The sequence below is a fragment of the Coregonus lavaretus genome (assembly GCF_964263955.1).
Source record: "Coregonus lavaretus genome assembly, contig: HAP1_SCAFFOLD_2405, whole genome shotgun sequence".
Classification (NCBI taxonomy): Eukaryota; Metazoa; Chordata; class Actinopteri; order Salmoniformes; family Salmonidae; genus Coregonus; species Coregonus lavaretus.
In genome coordinates this window covers 33,089-51,248 of record NW_028159587.1, presented here as the reverse complement: position 1 = coordinate 51,248, position 18,160 = coordinate 33,089, and the positions used below count along the sequence as shown (strand labels likewise).

Sequence of the window (18,160 nt, the reverse complement as noted above, 5' to 3'; positions counted from 1 at the left end):
CTAAGAAAATTCATATTATTTACAAATGGCATTCACCTGTAAATGGCACACATATAACATAGAAGCCCAGTGATTCTCAATAAATCCCCCTGGGGGTGCACATTTTTGTTCCAGCCCAGCACTAACACACCCGGTTCAACTAATCAACGGCTTTGGTCACTAGTCGAGGGGGAAACAATGTTGTAAAGTAAGAACAAAAAGCCACAAGGACTATACGCAAACAGATCACATGTAAGAGTATATTTTATTAAAATAAAAATAATTTAATGGAATCACATGGGATGTTTGCATGTATAAAACAATACCTAAAGGGAAAGCATATCATGATGTAAATGGAACCCAATTCCTCCTATAGTGTAGCTTGCTACTTCTGACACGGGGCCAATAAGGCTCTGGTCAAAAGTAGTGCACTATTATTTGGAACAGGGTGTCATTTGGGACGGACAAATATTTACATTTTAGTCATTTAGCAGACGCTCCCCACTGGGCACAGACGTCAATTCAACGTCTATCCCGCGTTGGTTCAAAGTAATTTCATTGAAATGACATGGAAACCACATTGATTCAACCAGTGTGTGCCCAGTGGGTCTTATCCAGAGCGATTAACAGCAGTGAGCTGTTTTGCTAGATTTTCCTATTTATTTCATTTTATTTCGTTTTTTTTTGGTACTGTATCAAATAGCAACACTACTGGTCATCGTTGGTCGTATTTAAAAGCTATTGTAACAATTTCTTCACAATTATGAAAAGTACACATCACGTTATTTGCATGAGCTTAGTCGATATATTTTCATATTTACAGTTTAATTAAATTGGCCAACCGTTAAACACAAATACTAGTACTTGGGAGAAGGATGCAGCATGATACAGTAACAGAAGTTTACAGTTGTCTGAATTTGGTATAATCACCAGTGTTGCATGAATAGTTGCTTCCTGACATTCTTTGTGCTCATCTACATATCACACAGGACAATTACCTAGAGGAATCCCAAATGGCACCCTATGTAGTACACTCCTTTTGACCAGGACCCATAGGACTCTAGTTAAAAGTAGTGCACTATATAGGTAATAGGGTGCCATTTGGGACCCAATCTTAGTATATCTTCTTCTGTAGTGTTTTGGCACAATGCTGTGTGTTGATATGAGGGTCGTTCCACAAAAGACATTTTATTTTGCATCCCCTTTGATATTTTAAGTAGAAATTGTGCACCAATGTTGAATTTAAAAAGCCTGCTATATTAAATGAAGTGCCCTTTAATATAGACCACATGGAAAATTAAATCAAATCAGATTTTTAATACGAATAAAGACTTGCTAAAGTGCCAAAATTCTGCATTTTGGACATGTCCCTTCATGCCCCCTCTGTGACTTGTGGGAAGATTTTAACCCACTTAACCCCAAAATGTCTCCAAGTTTTCACCATCATTGTAAAGCCCCAGTTAAGTCATTTCATGTGATTTAGTGATTGAATTACGTCTGTCCCTCATTTTAAAGTCAACCCTGTTACATAAACTGAACTCTCATTTTAATATGGTAAATTGATTCATTAAAACAAACACACACAAAAAAAAACATTGAACATCCAATAGTCAAATTATAGTGTAAAAGCAGCTGAGCTGGTTCTACTCTTTCTGGCCATTTCCTGGTGTTTTTGTGGTGGGAAACTGAGCATGTCGAACACGACACACCAACCCTGTTACACATAGACAGGCTAGAAATGTTTTAACAAGACATTTTTTGGGGGTGAAGCTTGCATTTAATTGCCACTCCCTGTTGCACACAAGCTTTCATTCCCCATCACAATGGGATTTATGGCAGATTTACGATGAAATCGTCAAACCTGTTACGGTCAACCCTGTTACTTTATTTGCCACTAAATAGGCACGTACTACAGTAATTGTTTTGAGATGGGGAAAACGTGTTATGAAGTTGAATATGTGCTCTTTATGACGGAATGTTAAAATGAGGTGAAATCAAAACGTTTCATTTGAACAAGTTACACTTCTCAAAAGGCACTGAATTTGTGGAACGACCCATGACATGTGCACATACAGTTAGTTGGCGGTTGGTTCATCTATCATTCATTTCCTTGATTACTTTGGCAATAAAAAAAAATAAAGACAACGTCAGTTGGTTGAACTCATTAATTAGCACAAGTTATTTCAACTGTCTGGCATCGGTTGTTTGTCCCAAGAAAGCAAGCGCTGGCACATGCACGTACGAGAATCAACACATTTGTATTTTCCAATGGTATTCAATACCGGTTTGGCTGTAAAGTCCTTTTTTTTTAGTACAGTCCAATTTGATCCCACATGGAGGTCACACACATCCCAGTGACCTCTGAACTATGTCCATAACGAAAGTGTAGAGTAGACCAGAGCCTGTAGCATTGTATCCAGGACAGGAGCTGGAAATGGTCATCATGGTTTCTTGAGTTTCCTCATCTCCTGTTTACAATCCCAGATCTTTTCCTGAGTGATGATGTTCCCTTCTCAAAACGTCAGCGTCAAGCGAGGAGAGGACACGAGGAAAGGAAACAAGGAGAGGAAACGCTTTACGCTTTTTAAAAGGATGCTGGAGAAAGGATACAAGGGATGGATGAAAGACAGGTGAAATGCAACCCAGCCAAAGATCTTCTGGGACACAAGGAATCGGGGAAAGACTATTGAGATAGGGACCAGCTCTACGTCTCCCAGTGGATCGTTGGTTACAGGACACAAGGAATTGAGGAGAGTAGATCCTTCAGAAAGACTTGAAACTACTTATGAGACGCAGCCCGGCCCCTTAGATCTTCCCCCAAATCTTTAGAGGACTTGAGGAAAGACTATCGAAATGTCTCCTGGCCCTCTAGATCTTCCAGAAGATCTTCTTCCTGTACAGCAGGAAGGAGATGAGAACCCAGCAGGAAGTGGCCAACAGGTTCTGGGTCAGGTGCTCCGCGTGGGATTGGCTGTTGGCCATGCGCCAACGGAACGGGAAGTACTCCTCCAGGACCTCGTGGCCCACGTACACCAGGATGGAGTTCATACCTTGGAAGGGTCAAAGGTCAGGTTAGAGCACAGGGGTCCAGAGGGCTTGATCAGGAGTTGCATAACATTTAGAGGGCTTGTTCAGGAGTTGCATAACATTTAGAGGGCTTGTTCAGGAGTTGCATAACATTTAGCTAGACAAGTATGGCGTAGAACATACGTGATTCTTCTGTCATGCAGAATAGGGATTGTGGCAGATGGATGCATTGCAGATTGAAATATAAAAATGTACACAGCAGAGCTGCTGACACAAAGTAGTTCTCACCAGGGTAATAGAAAGGGGCTCCAGACCACCACCTCTTCACATCTACTGTGTAGTAGACCATCACCAGAACCACGAAGGCAAAACACGCCAGGGTGGTCACGTAGGATAGAGACCTGACAGACAGACAGACAGACAGACAGACAGACAGACAGACGGGCAGACGGGCAGACAGACAGACAGACAACTCAGGAGGTTGATTATTCTACAATACACTATAAACTAGGGCAGTGATGATACCAGTATCGCCAGATTTATTCCTCCGCTAAAAAATTAAACACGAAGTAAATCAAACTGTTTTGGTCCTTTAACAACCTGCTGGATGTAAAATATTGTGCTATAGCTTAGAAAATAAATAAATGTGACTCTGGATGACAACATAATGATGTTTGTTTTCAACATTAGGGTTGTTTTCCTAAAGTTAAATCTGCTTTGTGTTCTGTTTCCTTGCCACGATACTAATGAGTATCGTGATACCTGTATCGTCCCGGCCCTACTATGAAATATCAAGGGCCAGTTTCCCGCACACAGATTAGCTTAAAACTAGTCCTGGACTAAGAAACATGCTCAATGAAAAGTCTCCATTCAAAGTGCTCTTTAGTCCAGGACTAGGCTCAATCTGTGTCCAGGAAACTGGCCCTGAGAGTGTTAAACTGCATTATAAGTGGTCTGGTCTCCTCACCATAGATTCTTGTTGATGGGGATGAAGCCTTCATTTAGTGAACATTTGGTCAGAATGGCTGATACGATTCCCTGGGAAGATACAGACATTTAGATACATCAAGCTGACAAAGAAAATACATGCATGGTGAACACAGAAATACTATGCTACTACAGTGCATTCGCAAAGTATTCAGACCCCTTGACTTTTTCCACATTTTGTTACGTTACAGCCTTATTCTAAAATTGATGAAGTCGTTTTTTTCCCTCATCAATCTACACACAATACCCCAGAATGACAAAGTGAAAACAGGTATTTAGAATTTTTGCAAGTTTATAAAAAATAATGAAATAAAATATCACATTTACATAAGTATTCAGACCCTCTCTCAGTCCTTTATTTAAGCACCTTTGGCAGCAATTACAGCCTCGAGTCTTCTTGGGTATGACACTACAAGCTTGGCACACCTGTATTTGGGGAGTTTCTCCCATTCTTCTCTGCAGATCCTCTCAAGCTCTGTCAGGTTGGATGGGGAGCATCGCTGCACAGTTATTTTCAGGTCTCTCCAGAGATGTTCGATCGGGTTCAAGTCCGGGCTCTGGCTGGGCCACTAAAGGACATTCAGAGACTTGTCCCGAAGCCACTCCTGCTTTGTCTTGGCTGTGTGCTTAGGGTCGTTGTCCTGTTGGAAGGTGAACCTTCGCCCCCAGTCTGAGGTCCTGAGTGCTCTGGAGCAGGTTTTCATCAAGGATCTCTCTGTACTTTGCTCCGTTCATCTTTCCCTCGATCCTGACTAGTCTCCCAGTTCCTGTCGCTGAAAATCATTCCCACAGCATGATGCTGCCACCACCATGCTTCACTTTAGGGGTGGTATTGGCCAGGTGATGAACGGTGCCTGGATTCCTCCAGATGTGACGCTTGGCATTCAGGCTAAAGAGTTCAATCTTGGTTTCATCAGACCAGAGAATCTTGTTTCTCATGGTCTGAGAGTCTTTAGGGGCCTTTTGGCAAACTCCAAGCGGGCTGTCATGTGCCTTTTACTGAGGAGTGGCTTCCGTCTGGCCACTCTACCATAAAGGCCTGATTGGTGGAGTGCTGCAGAGATGGTTGTCCTTCTAGAAGGTTCTCCCATCGCCACAGAGTAACTCTAGAGCTCTGTCAGTGTGACCATCGGGTTCTTGGTCACCTCCCTGACCAAGGCCCTTCTCCCCCGATTGCTCAGGAAGAGTCTTGGTGGTTCCAAGCTTCTTCCATTTAAGAATGATGGAGGCCACTGTGTCCTTGGGGATCTTCAATGCTGCAGAAATGTTTTTGGTACCCTTCCCCAGATCTGTGCCTCGACAGAATCCTGTCTCGGGGCTCTACCGACAATTCCTTCGACCTCATGGCTTGGTTTTTGCTCTGACACGCGCTGTCAACTGTGGGACCTTATATAGACAGGTGTGTGACTTTCCAAATCATGTCCAATCAATTGAATTTCCCACAGGTGGAGTCCAGTCAAGTTGTAGAAACATCTCAAGGATGATCAATGGAAACAGGATGCACCTGAGCTCAATTTCTCATAGCAAAGGGTCTGAATACTTATGGAAAAAAGGTATTTCTGTTTTTTTATTGTTTATAAATATGCAAACATTTCTAAAAAACCTGTTTTCGCTTCCTCATTATGGGGTATTGTGTGTAGATCGATGAGGATTTTAGAATAAGGCTGTAACGTAACAAAATGTGGAAAAAGTCAAAGGGTCTGAATACTTTCTGAAGGCACTGTATGTCTCAGTGTTGTCATATGAAGACATATGGAGAGGTTTAGTCTGATAAAATATGCAATATACCAAGGCTATATGATATACCAAGGCTAAATACCAAGGCTATATGATATACCAAGGCTATATGATATACCAAGGCTATATGATATACCAAGGCTATATACCAAGGCTATATGATATACCAAGGCTATATGATATACCAAGGCTATATGATATACCAAGGCTAAATACCAAGGCTATATTATATACCAAGGTTATATACCAAGGCAATATGATATACTAAGGCTAAATACCAAGGCTATATGATATACCAAGGTTATATACCAAGGCTATATGAAATACCAAGGCTAAATACCAAGGCTATATGATATACCAAGGCTAAATACCAAGGCTATATGATATACCAAGGCTAAATACCAAGGCTATATGATATACCAAGGCTAAATACCAAGGCTATATGAAATACCAAGGCTAAATACCAAGGCTATATGATATACCAAGGCTAAATACCAAGGCTATATGATATACCAAGGATAAATACCAAGGCTATATGATATACCAAGGCTATATACCAAGGCTATATGATATACCAAGGCTAACACAGTAATGACAAACAGCAGTATGATGATCTTACCAGTACGAGGCTCCAAATGAGGAACCGGGCCATTATACTGGAATGCTGTTCCTTGTAGTGGAGGAGAATCTTCCCTGCCTGGATACAGATGTAGGGGACAAAATGGACCCTCAAAGGGAATCACATTTATTACATTATACTGATCCATTAAGTTAGGCTGAGCAGAAACATGCAACCCCATGTCTGCAATTACACTCATAGGTCTGGTGGTGTAGAAAGAAACAGAACAACTGGAAAGATAAGGACAACGGAAGGAAACAGATTGAGAGACAGAGAGAGAGACAGAGAGAGAGAGAGAGAGAGAGAGAGAGAGAGAGAGAGAGAGAGAGAGAGAGAGAGAGACAGAGAGAGACAGAGAGAGACAGAGAGAGAGAGAGAGAGAGAGAGAGAGAGAGAGAGAGAGAGAGACAGAGAGAGACAGAGACAGAGAGAGAGAGAGAGAGAGAGAGAGACAGAGAGAGAGAGAGAGAGAGACAGAGACAGAGAGAGAATTCCACTGACCTGTAGTCCCAGGAAAGCAATGAGGACAGAGTTGATGCTGCCTAGAACTCCCTCTGGGTCAAAGGGCATGTGAGACTTGTAGATCACCTGAAAAATGAACACACCCCGTTACGTTAAAAAAAAATGCCTGCAGAAAGTCTTCTGCTCTTGGTTGCCTGAAACAAGTCAGCGTTAACTGACCCGTGAGGAGGGTGTTTGGTAGATGTGGTTCTCTCCCAGTAGCCATCTGTCTACATATCCTGCTGCTCCCCCGGTGCAGTTAGGGTACTGGCCCATGTCCCCAACACCACCCGGGCCCAAATAACCCCTAAGTAGAGAGAGACGATGATTAGTAGATGATTTGAGTCAGGTCAGGTGTTCCCCATCTCCCATCACCTACGGCTACACTCAGAATCATGGACATGGATTAAATCATATATGAACTATATCATTGTCCGTTTCTGTCCGTCAAAAGTACAACTGAAGTCAACTATTGGTCGGACCAGTCGCATACGTCGGAAAATCCATCTCGGTTGTCATTCACCCTGCAACAGATGACTCCCATGGAAACAGTATTGTCTCAATGTGTTCACGGCCACAGTCTTCTCTCTTAACTCACCTTGGGCAGTCAGGCACAGGGAGCAGGAAGGTGAGACAGAGCCACACGGTTTCCAAGACGACCACACACAGCCAGGCTGGCCAGTAGAGCAGGAACTCACGAGCAGAGTACCACCAAGCATCCTTGAAGAAGACCAAAACAAAAACAAAAGGTTTTCATCACTATGGAAACAATAGTGACCAGCAGGCAATGAGTCCGGATCAACATGAACACCAAGTGAAATAGAATGCAGTGATTCAACGGAATTGGAATAGGGTGAATTCTGTCTGGAAACAATCTCTCCCATACATCTAGAACAGTCAATGTCACAGTTAGCTAATGTTGAGTGGCAGAAGATGGTTATGTGACAATGAGTATGCACACCAATAATTAGATATTAAGCTGATTATGGCAGTAGGCCGATTATACAATAGTCATTTAAACACCTTACTCAGCGTAAAAAAGGTCAGAATGGAAGTAAGCACATGCCTGCTTTTCTGAGCAATCTGTTAAATGATTAGGACGTGTAAACAGGCTAAACCGGCGTTCCAGCGGTGTATTTGATCTGCGCATGTGGCAGCACCAGCCGAGAGCCTCCCTGTTATGCGCGAGTGAAGTGAGTTCAGAAAAACTTTAAAATATGCATTTTAGAAATAGTTTTCACATACAAACTTTATATGTACAAACTCAGAATCAAATGGGCTTCCCAAAAATAACACTGTCACTGCGGTAGAACGTTTATTTTCTATTGGCGATTTTTTCTGCGTTTATCAAAGTCCCATCAGGTATCCTGATTTCAGATGAGTCCATGTAAACAGGATTATTAGGGAAATCTCCTTGCTAAGCACGCTTCAATCAAACTATTATACGAATCTGACTGTAACCGTACTCAATGCGAGCGTCATGGCAGATATTTGGAGATCCATTTTTATATGACATCATTGTGACATATATTACATTATGAGTGTAATAACATGGTCATAAGGATGTTCTGACCATGGGGCGTGGTCATAAGGCTGTTCTGACCATGGGGCGTGGTCATAAGGATGTTCTGACCATGGGGCGTGGTCATAAGGATGTTCTGACCATGGGGCGTGGTCATAAGGCTGTTCTGACCATGGGGCGTGGTCATAAGGATGTTCTGACCATGGGGCGTGGTCATAAGGATGTTCTGACCATGGGGCGTGGTCATAAGGATGTTCTGACCATGGGGCGTGGTCATAAGGATGTTCTGACCATGGGGCGTGGTCATAAGGATGTTCTGACCATGGGGAGTGGTCATAAGGATGTTCTGAACATGGGGCGTGGTCATAAGGATGTTCTGACCATGGTTAGGTTGTCCAGGCGGTGTCTGACCACACACACAGGTCCACACATGGTTATAACATGGTTATTTGTGTTATAACAGTTTATTCACAGAGATCCTAGTCATTGTATATGTAGTTGTGTGAGTGTAATAAGATGCATTGTGAGGCTGACCACGGGTAGGTTGTCCAGGCTGTTCCTGGCCACACAGAGGTCCAGAGAGGCCACCACCAGGTAGGAGAAGGCCAGACGCTGGAGCACACCAGGGATACGCAGGGTGTCCCATGATACTGTAGTACACACACACACACACACACACGTACACACACACACACACACACACACACACACACACACACACACACACAGATTAGAGTGAAACATTGTAAGGGAGTGAGCACGTGTGTGTCTGTGTCTCTCTCTGCGTCTCCGTGTCTGTGTGTGTCTCTCTGCGTCTCCGTGTCTGTGTGTGTCTCTGCTTCTCCGTGTCTGTGTGTCTCTGCGTCTCCGTGTCTGTGTGTCTCTCTGCGTCTCCGTGTCTGTGTCTCTCTGCGTCTCCGTGTCTGTGTGTCTCTCTGCGTCTCCGTGTCTGTGTCTCTCTGCGTCTCCGTGTCTCTGTGTCTCTCTGCGTCTCCGTGTCTGTGTGTCTCTCTGCGTCTCCGTGTCTGTGTGTGTCTCTGCGTCTCCGTGTCTGTGTGTCTCTGCGTCTCCGTGTCTGTGTCTCTCTGCGTCTCCGTGTCTGTGTGTCTCTCTGCGTCTCCGTGTCTGTGTCTCTCTGCGTCTCCGTGTCTGTGTGTCTCTCTGCGTCTCCGTGTCTGTGTGTCTCTCTGCGTCTCCGTGTCTGTGTGTGTCTCTGTGTCTCCGTGTCTGTGTGTCTCTCTGCGTCTCCGTGTCTGTGTCTCTCTGCGTCTCCGTGTCTGTGTGTCTCTCTGCGTCTCCGTGTCTGTGTGTGTCTCTGCGTCTCCGTGTCTGTGTGTCTCTGCGTCTCCGTGTCTGTGTGTCTCTCTGCGTCTCCGTGTCTGTGTGTCTCTCTGCGTCTCCGTGTCTGTGTGTCTCTCTGCGTCTCCGTGTCTGTGTGTGTCTCTCTGCGTCTCCGTGTCTGTGTGTCTCTCTGCGTCTCCGTGTCTGTGTGTGTCTCTCTGCGTCTCCGTGTCTGTGTGTCTCTCTGCGTCTCCGTGTCTGTGTGTCTCTCTGCGTCTCCGTGTCTGTGTGTCTCTGCGTCTCCATGTCTGTGTGTCTCTCTGCGTCTCCGTGTCTGTGTGTGTCTCTGCGTCTCCGTGTCTGTGTGTCTCTGCGTCTCCGTGTCTGTGTGTCTCTCTGCGTCTCCGTGTCTGTGTGTCTCTCTGCGTCTCCGTGTCTGTGTGTCTCTCTGCGTCTCCGTGTCTGTGTGTGTCTCTCTGCGTCTCCGTGTCTGTGTGTCTCTCTGCGTCTCCGTGTCTGTGTGTGTCTCTCTGCGTCTCCGTGTCTGTGTGTCTCTCTGCGTCTCCGTGTCTGTGTGTCTCTGCGTCTCCATGTCTGTGTGTCTCTCTGCGTCTCCGTGTCTGTGTGTCTCTCTGCGTCTCCGTGTCTGTGTGTGTCTCTGCGTCTCCGTGTCTCTCTGCCTCTCCGTGTCTGTGTGTCTCTCTGCGTCTCCGTGTCTGTGTGTCTCTCTGCGTCTCCGTGTCTGTGTGTGTCTCTCTGCGTCTCCGTGTCTGTGTGGGTCTCTGCATCTCCGTGTCTGTGTTTCTCTGCGTCTCCGTGTCTGTGTGTCTCTCTGCGTCTCCGTGTCTGTGTGTCTCTCTGCGTCTCCGTGTCTGTGTGTCTCTCTGCGTCTCCGTGTCTGTGTGTGTCTCTCTGCGTCTCCGTGTCTGTGTGTGTTTCTCTGCGTCTCCGTGTCTGTGTGTGTCTCTGCGTCTCCGTGTCTGTGTGTGTCTCTGCGTCTCCGTGTGTGTGTCTCTCTGCGTCTCCGTGTCTGTGTGTGTCTCTGCGTCTCCGTGTCTGTGTGTGTCTCTCTGCGTCTCCGTGTCTGTGTGTCTCTCTGCGTCTCCGTGTCTGTGTGTGTCTCTGCGTCTCCGTGTCTGTGTGTGTCTCTCTGCGTCTCCGTGTCTGTGTGTCTCTCTGCGTCTCCGTGTCTGTGTGTGTCTCTGCGTCTCCGTGTCTGTCTGTGTCTCTCTGTGTCTCCGTGTCTGTGTGTCTCTCTGCGTCTCCGTGTCTGTGTGTCTCTCTGCGTCTCCGTGTCTGTGTGTCTCTCTGCGTCTCCGTGTCTGTGTGTGTCTCTGCGTCTCCGTGTCTGTGTGTGTCTCTGCGTCTCCGTGTCTGTGTGTGTCTCTGCGTCTCCGTGTCTGTGTGTGTCTCTCTGCGTCTCCGTGTCTGTGTGTCTCTGCGTCTCCGTGTCTGTGTGTCTCTCTGCGTCTCCGTGTCTGTGTGTCTCTCTGCGTCTCCGTGTCTGTGTGTCTCTGCGTCTCCGTGTCTCTCTGCGTCTCCGTGTCTGTGTGTCTCTCTGCGTCTCCGTGTCTGTGTGTCTCTCTGCGTCTCCGTGTCTGTGTGTCTCTCTGCGTCTCCGTATCTGTGTGTCTCTGCGTCTCCGTGTCTGTGTGTCTCTGCGTCTCCGTGTCTGTGTGTCTCTCTGTGTCTCCGTGTCTCTCTGCGTCTCCGTGTCTGTGTGTGTCTCCGTGTCTGTGTGTGTCTCTCTGCGTCTCCGTGTCTGTGTGTGTCTCTCTGCGTCTCCGTGTCTGTGTGTGTCTCTCTGCGTCTCCGTGTCTGTGTGTCTCTCTGCGTCTCCGTGTCTGTGTCTCTCTGCGTCTCCGTGTCTGTGTGTCTCTCTGCGTCTCCGTGTCTGTGTGTCTCTCTGCGTCTCCGTGTCTGTGTGTGTCTCTGCGTCTCCGTGTCTGTGTGTGTCTCTCTGCGTCTCCGTGTCTGTGTCTCTCTGCGTCTCCGTGTCTGTGTCTCTCTGCGTCTCCGTGTCTGTGTCTCTCTGCGTCTCCGTGTCTGTGTGTCTCTCTGCGTCTCCGTGTCTGTGTGTCTCTCTGCGTCTCCGTGTCTGTGTGTGTCTCTGCGTCTCCGTGTCTGTGTGTCTCTCTGCGTCTCCGTGTCTGTGTGTCTCTCTGCGTCTCCGTGTCTGTGTGTGTCTCTGCGTCTCCGTGTCTGTGTGTGTCTCTCTGCGTCTCCGTGTCTGTGTGTCTCTCTGCGTCTCTGTGTCTGTGTGTCTCTCTGCGTCTCCGTGTCTGTGTCTCTCTGCGTCTCCGTGTCTGTGTGTGTCTCTGCGTCTCCGTGTCTGTGTGTCTGTGTGTCTCTGCGTCTCCGTGTCTGTGTCTCTCTGTGTCTCCGTGTCTGTGTGTGTCTCTGCGTCTCCGTGTCTGTGTCTCTCTGCGTCTCCGTGTCTGTGTCTCTCGGTGTCTCCGTGTCTGTGTGTCTCTCTGCGTCTCCGTGTCTGTGTGTCTCTGCGTCTCCGTGTCTCTCTGCGTCTCCGTGTCTGTGTGTCTCTCTGCGTCTCCGTGTCTGTGTGTCTCTCTGCGTCTCCGTGTCTGTGTGTCTCTCTGCGTCTCCGTGTCTGTGTGTCTCTCTGCGTCTCCGTGTCTGTGTGTCTCTCTGCGTCTCCGTGTCTGTGTGTCTCTCTGCGTCTCCGTGTCTGTGTGTCTCTCTGCGTCTCCGTGTCTGTGTGTGTGTCTCTGCGTCTCCGTGTCTGTGTGTCTCTCTGCGTCTCCGTGTATGTGTCTCTGCGTCTCCGTGTCTGTGTGTCTCTGCGTCTCCGTGTCTGTGTGTCTCTCTGCGTCTCCGTGTCTGTGTGTCTCTCTGCGTCTCCGTGTCTGTGTGTGTCTCTCTGCGTCTCCGTGTCTGTGTGTCTCTCTGCGTCTCCGTGTCTGTGTCTCTCTGCGTCTCCGTGTCTGTGTGTCTCTCTGCGTCTCCGTGTCTGTGTGTCTCTGCGTCTCCGTCTCTGTGTGTGTCTCTGCGTCTCCGTGTCTGTGTGTCTCTCTGCGTCTCCGTGTCTGTGTCTCTGCCTCTCCGTGTCTGTGTGTGTCTCCGTGTCTGTGTGTCTCTCTGCGTCTCCGTGTCTGTGTGTCTCTGCGTCTCCGTGTCTGTGTGTCTCTCTGCGTCTCCGTGTCTGTGTGTCTCTCTGCGTCTCCGTGTCTCTCTGCGTCTCCGTGTCTGTGTGTCTCTCTCTGCGTCTCCGTGTCTGTGTGTCTCTGCGTCTCCGTGTCTGTGTGTCTCTCTGCGTCTCCGTGTCTGTGTGTCTCTCTGCGTCTCCGTGTCTGTGTGTCTCTCTGCGTCTCCGTGTCTGTGTGTCTCTCTGCGTCTCCGTGTCTGTGTGTGTCTCCGTGTCTCTGTGTCTCTCTGCGTCTCCGTGTCTGTGTGTCTCTCTGCGTCTCCGTGTCTGTGTGTGTCTCTGCGTCTCCGTGTCTGTGTGTCTCTCTGCGTCTCCGTGTCTGTGTGTCTCTCTGCGTCTCCGTGTCTGTGTGTCTCTCTGCGTCTCCGTGTCTGTGTCTCTCTGCGTCTCCGTGTCTGTGTGTCTCTCTGCGTCTCCGTGTCTGTGTGTGTCTCTGCGTCTCCGTGTCTGTGTGTGTCTCTCTGCGTCTCCGTGTCTGTGTGTCTCTCTGCGTCTCCGTGTCTGTGTGCGTCTCTGCGTCTCCGTGTCTGTGTGTCTCTGCGTCTCCGTGTCTGTGTGTGTCTCTGCGTCTCCGTGTCTGTGTGTCTCTCTGCGTCTCCGTGTCTGTGTGTGTCTCTCTGCATTTCTCTGTGTCTGTGTCTCTGTGTCTCTGTCCTCACGTGGTCCCTGGCAGTAGTTTGGGTTGATGATGAGGAGTCCGATGAGGAAGAGCTGAATACTCCTCCAGACTGCCTTGGTGAAGAGAGAGAAACGTGACATTCCACACCGCAGGGCTGAGCTGACGGACAGGGTTATAGATGTACCCATGATGAACACAAACCTGGGAGAGACAGAGAGAGACTTCATTAGAGGCACACAGTTTCCTCCTATGGAGCAACGTTAGATTTCCTCAATAAAATGCCAATACATTTTGTCCTTAAATTAAAAATATAAAAACGGATATTACCAGGGAAAGACCAAATCAGCAACTGTGAGTCCTGTGAAGAGGGGGGAAATATAGTCATTTTAACAATGCAGTCTTTCATTTTTGCTAAACATATTATCTGATCTCCAGGACATGCTAAACACCACTAGAAAATGTGCATGTCATATTTTCCCATTCAGAATGGTGGACTCACCGTTCCAGCTCTCGTGTCTGAAGAACCAGTACCTCCCTCCTCCGTAGTTCACAAACACCATGATGACCAGGGACAACCCTCTGAAAGTGTCCAGGGATCGGAGCCTCCGGCTGGGGGTGGCGGGGGTGGGGAGTATGGTGTCTGTGGCTGTCTCCACCGTCCTGCCTGGAAACCCCAGCTCCTAGGAGAAGAGAGGAGAGGAAGTCAAAAAGGTGTTAGTGCTGGGCTGGAACAAAAGCTTGCACACCCTGTATAGTATTAGCTCTCCAGGACCAAGGTTAGTGAACATTTAGGCGCATAGTTCAGCCATGTTAAGAAGAAACTATAACTCTGAACCCATCAGAAGAACACGAAAACTCCCCTCAACCGTAGTGACCACTGCTCAACCGTAGTGACCACTGCTCAACCGTAGTGACCACTGCTCAACCGTAGTGACCGCTGATCAACCGTAGTGACCGCTGCTCAACCGTAGTGACCGCTGCTCAACCGTAGTGACCGCTGCTCAACCGTAGTGACCGCTGCTCAACCGTAGTGACCGCTGATCAACCGTAGTGACCACTGATCAACCGTAGTGACCACTGATCAACCGTAGTGACCACTGATCAACCGTAGTGACCACTGATCAACCGTAGTGACCACTGATCAACCGTAGTGACCACTGATCAACCGTAGTGACCACTGATCAACCGTAGTGACCACTGATCAACCGTAGTGACCACTGATCAACCGTAGAGACCACTGATCAACCGTAGTGACCACTGATCAACCGTAGTGACCACTGATCAACCGTAGTGACCACTGATCAACCGTAGAGACCACTGATCAACCGTAGTGACCACTGCTCAACCGTAGTGACCACTGCTCAACCGTAGTGACCACTGCTCAACCGTAGTGACCACTGCTCAACCGTAGTGACCACTGCTCAACCGTAGTGACCACTGCTCAACCGTAGTGACCACTGATCAACCGTAGTGACCACTGCTCAACCGTAGTGACCACTGCTCAACCGTAGAGACCACTGTTCTAGAGCTAAGTCTGGAGAATGAACACAAAGACTCACTGAGTTGATGAGCCTCTCAGTTTCCATGGAACTGCCCAATCGGAACATCAGATTCTTCACCACGTCCAGCCTGGACCAGACAAGACATAACCAATCGATTAGGAGAAGCCTCTGATAATCTCCACAAAATGCAATGGCAGGCTCAAGACAAAGGGATGACTTACGGTAACATACACAGTAAATGGAAACCTGCGTTTATGTTATCCAAAATAATCAGAACCTACCCCATGATTGTGCCTCCGATAGCAGACGCTATAGCCAGTCCCGTGAACAACAGAAAGGCCACCATGATGGCTTTAAGGGCAGAAAGGCATTTCATTGTTCAAAACGATGGTTTGAGAGCACAAAACATAAAAAGTGTGTGTGTGTGTGTGTGTGTGTGTGTTAGTGTGCTCACGCAGGTAGCTGTTGACCGGTTCTGTGTCAGTGATCACGGAACAGTTGACCACTGAGGAGTCGTTCAGGTTCTTGACCCACAGAGAGTAGTTACCATGCTCCCAAAAGTGGAAATGGACCCTGGGGAGGAGACAGGAATCTCCTTACAGTGAGTGTAATGTCTCTATAAATACAATGTACAGTACTTCCTATATATTGCATTTTAATTGAATTATACACAGTCCAGAATCTAACTGTAGACACGGAGGTCCAATACTTTCAGATCGGCAATAAAGGGTGCGTCCCAAATGACATCCTTCTCCCTTTATAGTGCACTACTTTTTGTAGAGCCCTGGTCAAAAGTAGTGCACTATATAGGGAATAGGGTCTGGACATAGGGCCAAGGTTGGTAGTTGGTTGGGTTAATAGGTGGTTCCTTACGTGCAGAGCTCCAGGCTGATGGGGCTGCTGTTGAGCTGCAGGGTGATGCCGTGCTGTGTGCCCACGGTGAAGTCCACTGAGCTGGGCACGCCTGGTCCAGGGCCTGCTGGCACCACACCCAGGGGCTGGTACACACACTGGAGCACAGGGGAAATATGACAACAACAGTGTGTGGTGAGGTGAGGTACAGCAGTAAAGGTCAGAGTGTGGTGAGGTGAGATACAGCAATAAAGGTCAGTGTGTGGTGAGGTGAGGTACAGCAGTAAAGGTCAGTGTGTGGTGAGGTGAGGTACAGCAGTAAAGGTCAGTGTGTGGTGAGGTGAGGTACAGCAGTAAAGGTCAGTGTGTGGTGAGGTGAGGTACAGCAGTAAAGGTCAGTGTGTGGTGAGGTGAGGTACAGCAGTAAAGGTCAGTGTGTGGTGAGGTGAGGTACAGCAGTAAAGGTCAGTGTGTGGTGAGGTGAGGTACAGCAGTAAAGGTCAGTGTGAGGTGAGGTACAGCAGTAAAGGTCAGTGTGTGGTGAGGTGAGATACAGCAGTAAAGGTCAGTGTGTGGTGAGGTGAGGTACAGCAGTAAAGGTCAGTGTGTGGTGAGGTGAGGTACAGCAGTGTCTGTGTGGTCAGTCTTACCTGATAGCAGTGGTCTGATAGCCAGCTCACGACCATCTCAGTGCCCAGCTCATTGTTGACAGTGAGAGAGGCTTCGTCCATCTTCAGTCCTGTAGCCTTATGCCGAGTGTGGCATACTGGGGAACAGACAGACAGACAGACAGACAGACAGAGAGAGCGCGAGAGACACCACAGATCTGATAAGAATAGTAGCACACTGTCTGATGAGCAGTAGTGTAAATAGTCTTATATTTACGCACACACACTTAAAAAGCCAGGCCTTGTTGTCATACATTCCTAGTCTAGATAGACCGTGTGCAATAGTCCAACAATGCAGCTACATTACAGTAGCTGCTTAGCGTCTACTACTCTTCTCGTTGTTGACAACCGTTTACCTTGAATAAGAACTCCTGTTGTATTCTTCCTCTACTCTAGACTATCCTTCAAATACCATTGTCCTCATTTGGCAGGCACAGTGCTTACCACGAAGAAGACGTCGTCAGCCCCCTAACCAATATGATCTGGTGCGGTCGGGTAACTAGCTAGCCAAGATTAGCCTCAAGTCAACAGCCCTAGCCTTCAGACTGCTGCTAGTTTACTGAATCACAATAGCATTGTGAGGGAGGGAGGGAGGCATGTGAGCTAGGCTGGGGCTGGGGCTGGGGGCTGGGGCTGGGGGCTGGGGGCTGGGGGCTGGGGCTGGGGGCTGGGGCTGGGGCTGGGGGCTGGGGCTGGGGCTGGGGGCTGGGGGCTGGGGCTGGGGCTGGGGGCTGGGGCTGGGGGCTGGGGCTGGGGGCTGGGGGCTGGGGCTGGGGGCTGACATTACGGCTATCACACTCCGATGTCATGTGATGTATTAATCCGCTTCTCCAAGAACTGAAATAAAAGCCCCGAGGAGCCGGGAAGTTTAAACGTTGCTGTGATACAGGGCGGTTAGCTAAACCAGCGTTTTTTTGTGGCTGACATTGGCCTAGGTAACGTTAACTACACACCATTGAAGTTGATAGCAGATTCCCAAGTTAGCATTAGCTACAGCACAACACAAATATTCATGTGGCTAGTTACCCTTTTCACTACCAAATATGTCTGTCACTACTTACGACCAAACGAGGAAGTGCAACCACCAAATTTAGTGATTTCAATTATTTGTGGCGATGACTTGTTTCATATAAAGAGTGAGTTTTCATATTGTTTAGCTTGCTAGCGAACGTTTAACTAGCCCTGTGTGTTTTTTTTTTTTTAAACTAGCACGGATGGATTTAATTAGCTATTCATAATTTTACTTACAGGGGACTTCGGCCACGCAAATGGCAACCAGCAAAGCATTCACTGCTAGGAAAAACACAGCGTAATGCCTTTCTGGCTGTGACATTTTGATGTTTTTCTCCCTTGCCTCCCAGTCCCCACCGCCCGAAGATGTGCCTTTGCGTTTTTTCTTTATTTTTACTCTTTCCATAACACTTCCGATACCACTTTTTTTTTTTTTACATGCTAGTGGGAGCGAGGAGGGTCAAAGTACGATTAGATAACTGTGCTGCACGTGAATCCACTCCTGATCAGTGCGAATCTGTGCGATTTCCAGTAGCGGTGGGTGTGTAAAATCACTGGGGAAGCCATGTCCATGGTTCTGATATGTGTGTGTGTGTGTGTGTGAGCGTTCGTGCAAGTAGAAAAACATGTTGACTCACCCTACTTGTAGAGAAACGCAATGCCATCCTCCTCTCTTTCATGTTGATGAAACG

At 47.9% G+C, this 18,160-nt stretch overlaps 1 protein-coding gene across 1 annotated transcript; it reads right to left on the bottom strand.

Moving 5' to 3' along the window:
• Positions 1-225: 225 nt before the first annotated feature.
• LOC311122685 (heparan-alpha-glucosaminide N-acetyltransferase-like) lies at positions 226-17,908 on the bottom strand. The gene is made up of 17 exons (XM_084197019.1): positions 17,706-17,908; positions 16,440-16,555; positions 15,811-15,947; positions 15,392-15,510; positions 15,219-15,288; positions 14,995-15,064; positions 13,935-14,115; positions 13,763-13,793; positions 13,476-13,636; positions 8,907-9,022; positions 7,449-7,570; positions 7,031-7,157; positions 6,851-6,937; positions 6,350-6,427; positions 3,974-4,044; positions 3,295-3,407; positions 226-3,029 (listed from the first exon to the last, which is right to left on the bottom strand). Exons 1-17 carry the CDS (start codon positions 17,872-17,874, stop codon positions 2,848-2,850), a joined length of 1,950 nt encoding a protein of 649 aa, XP_084053145.1. The 5' UTR covers positions 17,875-17,908; the 3' UTR covers positions 226-2,847.
• Positions 17,909-18,160: the final 252 nt, after the last annotated feature.

Coding starts and splice junctions, on each gene's coding strand:
- LOC311122685 (XM_084197019.1), bottom strand. CDS start 17,874: ATGGAAAGAGTAAAAATAAAGAAAAAACGCAAAGGCACATCTTCGGGC. Junction 13,794..13,934: donor CAGACACGAGAGCTGGAACG/GTGAGTCCACCA, acceptor CCCTCTTCACAG/GACTCACAGTTGCTGATTTG. Junction 6,938..7,030: donor ACCAAACACCCTCCTCACGG/GTCAGTTAACGC, acceptor TTCATTTTTCAG/GTGATCTACAAGTCTCACAT.